The 4,709-nt window shown below is 26.5% G+C and overlaps 1 protein-coding gene across 1 annotated transcript in view; it reads left to right on the forward strand.

Moving 5' to 3' along the window:
- Window positions 1-4,709, forward strand: part of LOC117174366 (regulating synaptic membrane exocytosis protein 1) — a 522,514-nt gene that overhangs the window by 499,701 nt on the left and 18,104 nt on the right. Inside the window, exons 20-22 of the mRNA XM_033363427.1 lie at window positions 1,235-1,328; window positions 1,466-1,545; window positions 4,494-4,601. Coding sequence (XP_033219318.1) covers window positions 1,235-1,328; window positions 1,466-1,545; window positions 4,494-4,601 — 282 coding nt within the window. The remainder of the gene's footprint in view (window positions 1-1,234; window positions 1,329-1,465; window positions 1,546-4,493; window positions 4,602-4,709) is intronic.

Below are 4,709 nucleotides of genomic sequence, written 5' to 3' on the forward strand. Positions count from 1 at the left end.
CAAACTCTATTTGAAATTTCTCTTGGCAATGATTATCGATTTACAATTAGCCATTAGAATTAAGTAGAATACATTTTTAAGGAAAACCTTTAGGGTTAAATTATGTTGTAATCATACTGCATTTGGTAAATAAAACTGTCTTGAGTTATTCGAAGCTTAACAAAGAACTTATCAATGATAAATCAATAGTGTGTAATGCATTGCAAATAGTCAGTTAGTTCCAACTTGGCAAAAGATATAGCCAGATTTACAGCATACAATCAACAACAAAAATTTCCAACAGTGCAAACTGTTAGCCGCTATATTCGATAAATTAGGGGGAGAGGGGGAGCATATTTTTGTTTAATTTTTTTCTGTTACTATATTATATATATATATATATATTATAATTACTATATTATAATATATCGTCAGATAAAATCTTTAAAGAGAACTTCCCTTAATCATTCTCAAAGCGCATGATTTTTTAGAAACAAAAAATTAGCGGAAAATTTAAACCCAAACAAAATTTCAAATTTTTTAAAAATTTTGTTGTGTTTCTTCACGCAGAATAATCACCCAGAGACTATTATTTTGAATATTTTCAAAGTTTTTAATTCGTCAAGTCTAACAGTGAAAAAATAAATATATGGTATACATAGTAATGCTACTCCCGCCATCCCTGTAACTCATCCAATAAGAGGACTAACGGCTTGAAACTTTTGACCATTTTTCTTTAATTGTATGCTTTCAAATGGCTGACTAAACATTTTATTCACTTTGGCGGAATTTTTTGCAGGCTTACCCGACTACACTATTTACTCACAAATTAATCTTATCATATAATACGTAAATGTCATTTTGGCTTTAAAATATTTGATTTCGCTTCTTTTATGTAAAAAAATATTTAATTGAAAAAATTTCAGCACTTTGTCTTTGTGGTTTTTTTTCAAGAAGGGTCTGAAATTATTACGAATTCCAGCGCTGTTTTATCGTTAGAAGCTCTTTGGCTCGCAGAGGAAATTTTTCTTTTAGATTGAAGTCTAATCTATATATCCAGTGCTTTGAAGGCCTTAGAGAATTTCCAAATGGTGCGAAGAAAATGGTATATTGAGCTTAACAGAGTTATAAAAATTGGGATCTATTTTTAACTTTTGTCGTAAAAACTGAAGTAAACTAATCAAGTTTACTATGTAAAATTACTACCTGTAACTCCTTACTAATTTTGTTATTAAATTTGTTTAATAAATCGTAGGGTCTGGGCGGGGTGATCGTAAAGAAAGTGTTGTGGAACTACCAGAAAAGCTGTTTGACCTTAACTACGATTCTGATGAGGATGAGCGATGGAGGTAAACTGATAGCTTTAAAATTTTATAATTTAATAATATGATTAAATTAAGTTTATTAATTTGATATTTTTATTGCAATTGATTAAATAAATGTGCTGAGTCATACATATTAACCTGGGCGTAATTTATAATTGCAGCCAGCTAATGAGAGGAGACGATGGCGTTCACCTGAAATTAGGACCAGGGCAAGTACTACCCAGAGGAATAAGACTTTCTGGTGAGATTTTGAAATAGTTTATACCCTTATTTCTTCTGTTATTATGTTCTTTTCTTCTGATTTCGAAATCACAGATCATTGAAATAGTATATTTGCTCTAATATATTCCTTCGTCATTTAGAATTAAGCTAGCAGTATATGCGCCCGCGCCAAGAACGTGTTCTCGACCCTGGGTATTTATTTCCTAACATTAAAAATATAAACAAATTAAAAATCCTTTAAGAAGCAAATTTTAAAATACGAATAATTCAAAACGATCCAAATAAAACGTTCCAAATAAAACAATTTTGGACTATATGTAAAATTTTGATAAAGGACAAAATTTCGAATATATTAAAAAGGAATTTCGTTTTCATCAGTAGCTATCAAAATTAAAAATTTTCAAAATCCATTTATAAACATGGGACAAGTTTATTTTAAAGGAGTTGAAATTCTATCATTTCAAATTTTAAACCTTCAAAATGGAATAATTTTATTTTTAATCAAATAATCTCGAAATTCAAAGGAATTTAAATATTATTGTTTCAAATTAAAATCGTTCAAAATTGAATAATTAAAAATTTGGAACTTTTGAATTTAAATAATTTTTACTTCTTCTTTATTAATAATGTGTCCCCTAAGGATTTACATGATTTTCATTCCTTACCATTCTTCTGCTTAGAGATATTTTTTTTAATATATATATTTTTTTTTTTAATCTTATCCTTACTATATATGCAATTGTTTTCAACTATTTACATAAAGTCTTAATAATGTTTACTTCGAAGCGATTAAAATATGAAAAATTGAAAACTAAATTGAAAATTTCAGTCAAAGCATCTGAAATTCAAAAATTTTCCATTGTTTTTAGTAAAAAGTTATAATTCAACATTAAAATTGAACATAACATTTCTTTCTGAGATAAAAAAATATAATAAATAAATGATAATGGGAAATATTATTTAGAAAAAATTCTACTATGAAACGTTGGAAATTAAATTTATTCGAACTTCAGTTATAGAATTAACAAATTATTTTAATTCATTATAATGTAACATTTTTTAAGATCATATTTGAATTATCAAGGATTGTGATCACTTTTATTTTCACCACTCGTAATTCAATAATTTGAAATATTGTGAACCGTTAAAGTTTAAATATTCTAAAATCGTTGAAAATTAGATGCTTTCTAATTGTAAACCTAAAAAATTATTAAATTTTAACATGAAGCGCAAAAATTACAGAATTCCAAAGTTCATTTAAAAATTGAAGCGTTCTCAAATCAGGATTTGGTTAACTAAGTCGCTTAAAATTACAAATTTTTTAATCGGTCATTATGCATCATTGTTTTTTTAAACTAAATATTTGCATAAATAATGTACTGAAAAAATTTACGATCACCAATAAATGACGAGAAATATTTTTGTTTTCAGAGGCTACCTTGAGGTAATTTAGATTTATATGAAGAATTTTTCTGCTGATATTGTACAAAGATGTTTAATTAATAGCTCTAATGATTAAAAATGTATTTATTTAAATACTCTCGAATCCATAATAGTTTCAAATTTGATTAAAATCTTTCAAAATTTCATAATTTCATATTGAAAATTAAATCATTTATTTAATTTTAAATGTTCAGAAATTTAGAGTTGTGAATTCGTATGTTGAACTGTGAAATTACAATAATGTTAGACTTTTGAAAAGTATTAATTGAAACTTTGAACATGTTTATTATTTAAATGGTTTAAATTCACGTTATATATTTTAATTTTTTTAATTTTTGAGTATGAAAAAGTTGTAATATCAAAGGTATCGGTAATTAAACATGTTTTTCAGTTTTAAATAAAGTTCAAATTCTTTTAATTTTCAACGTTCCGTAGAAGATTTTATTTTCGTTTTTAAATTTTCTTATTTAAAATTACTTCGTTTTGAACGTTTTTTAAAGAATAATTAGATTTTATAGGCCTATCATTGCACAATTGTTCTATTTTAAATGGTAAAAATGACAATGAATTTATTTTTTTATGCCAGGAAAATTTGTCTTTATAATTTTAATATTAAATTATCATGTTTGTATATAATAACAATTATAAACTCTGGAATTTCAGAAGCTTTGACTTTGAAACATTTAGTTTAGTTTTCAAGTTCAAATTCTCAAATTTTAATCGCTTTGAATTAAAAATCATTTATAATCCGATGTGTTCAATTTCTGACGCTTATGATTAGAACTAATTTAATTTCCATTTTTTTATTTTTAAATGATCCTATTTTCCAAATTCTAATTAAAAATTATTTAATTTTGCACATTCCGAAATTGTCCTATTTTCGCAATATTCATCTAAATTCATTCAATTTCGACATTCTTCAATTCAAAATGAAATTGTTCAATTTTGAAAGTTTTACATTAGAGATAATACAATTTCAACTTCTTTCTGAAGAAAATGTCCAACATTGACAATTTTAGTCTGAAAATTTTCAATTTTGAGAGCTACAATGTCAAACACTTTCAAATTCAAATTGTAAAATTATAAGAGGTTTCTCGTCCTCCCGAAATTCGGGATGATTACTCGGGCTGATGATCATTCGGGCTAAGCGTCCCTAAGAGTTCAACCCTTTATCATTCCTATCGAATTATTGTCATTTTTTCCAGAATTTACTTCTTCTAAAATTGGTTAGAAAATAAAAATCCAGAAATGGAAACTTTACGACTGTTAATAGTGATAATAATGATAAAACATCTGCCACCAATATTGAATAAGAAAAAGATATAAATTAAATAAAAAATTCTACCTTGACGTACTAAATATATTTTGGTATTTTCCGAGCTATTATCTCCAGTGAAAGTATCGGTTTTCGTTGGAAAATAACACACTCTGCATTCTCTGGACGTGGAAAGTTCAAGGCCAGGTCAAGACCTTTAAAGTCTACTTTTGGAGGAACATTGCCTTAATAAAGATATTTATTTACAGGAGCTCAAAATGGAGAGTTACAGTTGGCGGTTTGTCTAAGCAAAGGTAACTTGGAGGTCGAGATCATTTGTGCGAGAGGAATATGTCCAACAGACGGGGAAGTGCCATGTAGGTTTTAATTCATTTTTAATTTTAACTTTTAATAAATATGAAATTAAAAAAAAAGTCTAGAAGACATCGGCAATAAATGAAGTCGCAGCAAAAAAAATATATGAT

The sequence above is a fragment of the Belonocnema kinseyi genome, chromosome 6 (assembly GCF_010883055.1).
Source record: "Belonocnema kinseyi isolate 2016_QV_RU_SX_M_011 chromosome 6, B_treatae_v1, whole genome shotgun sequence".
Taxonomy (NCBI): domain Eukaryota; kingdom Metazoa; phylum Arthropoda; class Insecta; order Hymenoptera; family Cynipidae; genus Belonocnema; species Belonocnema kinseyi.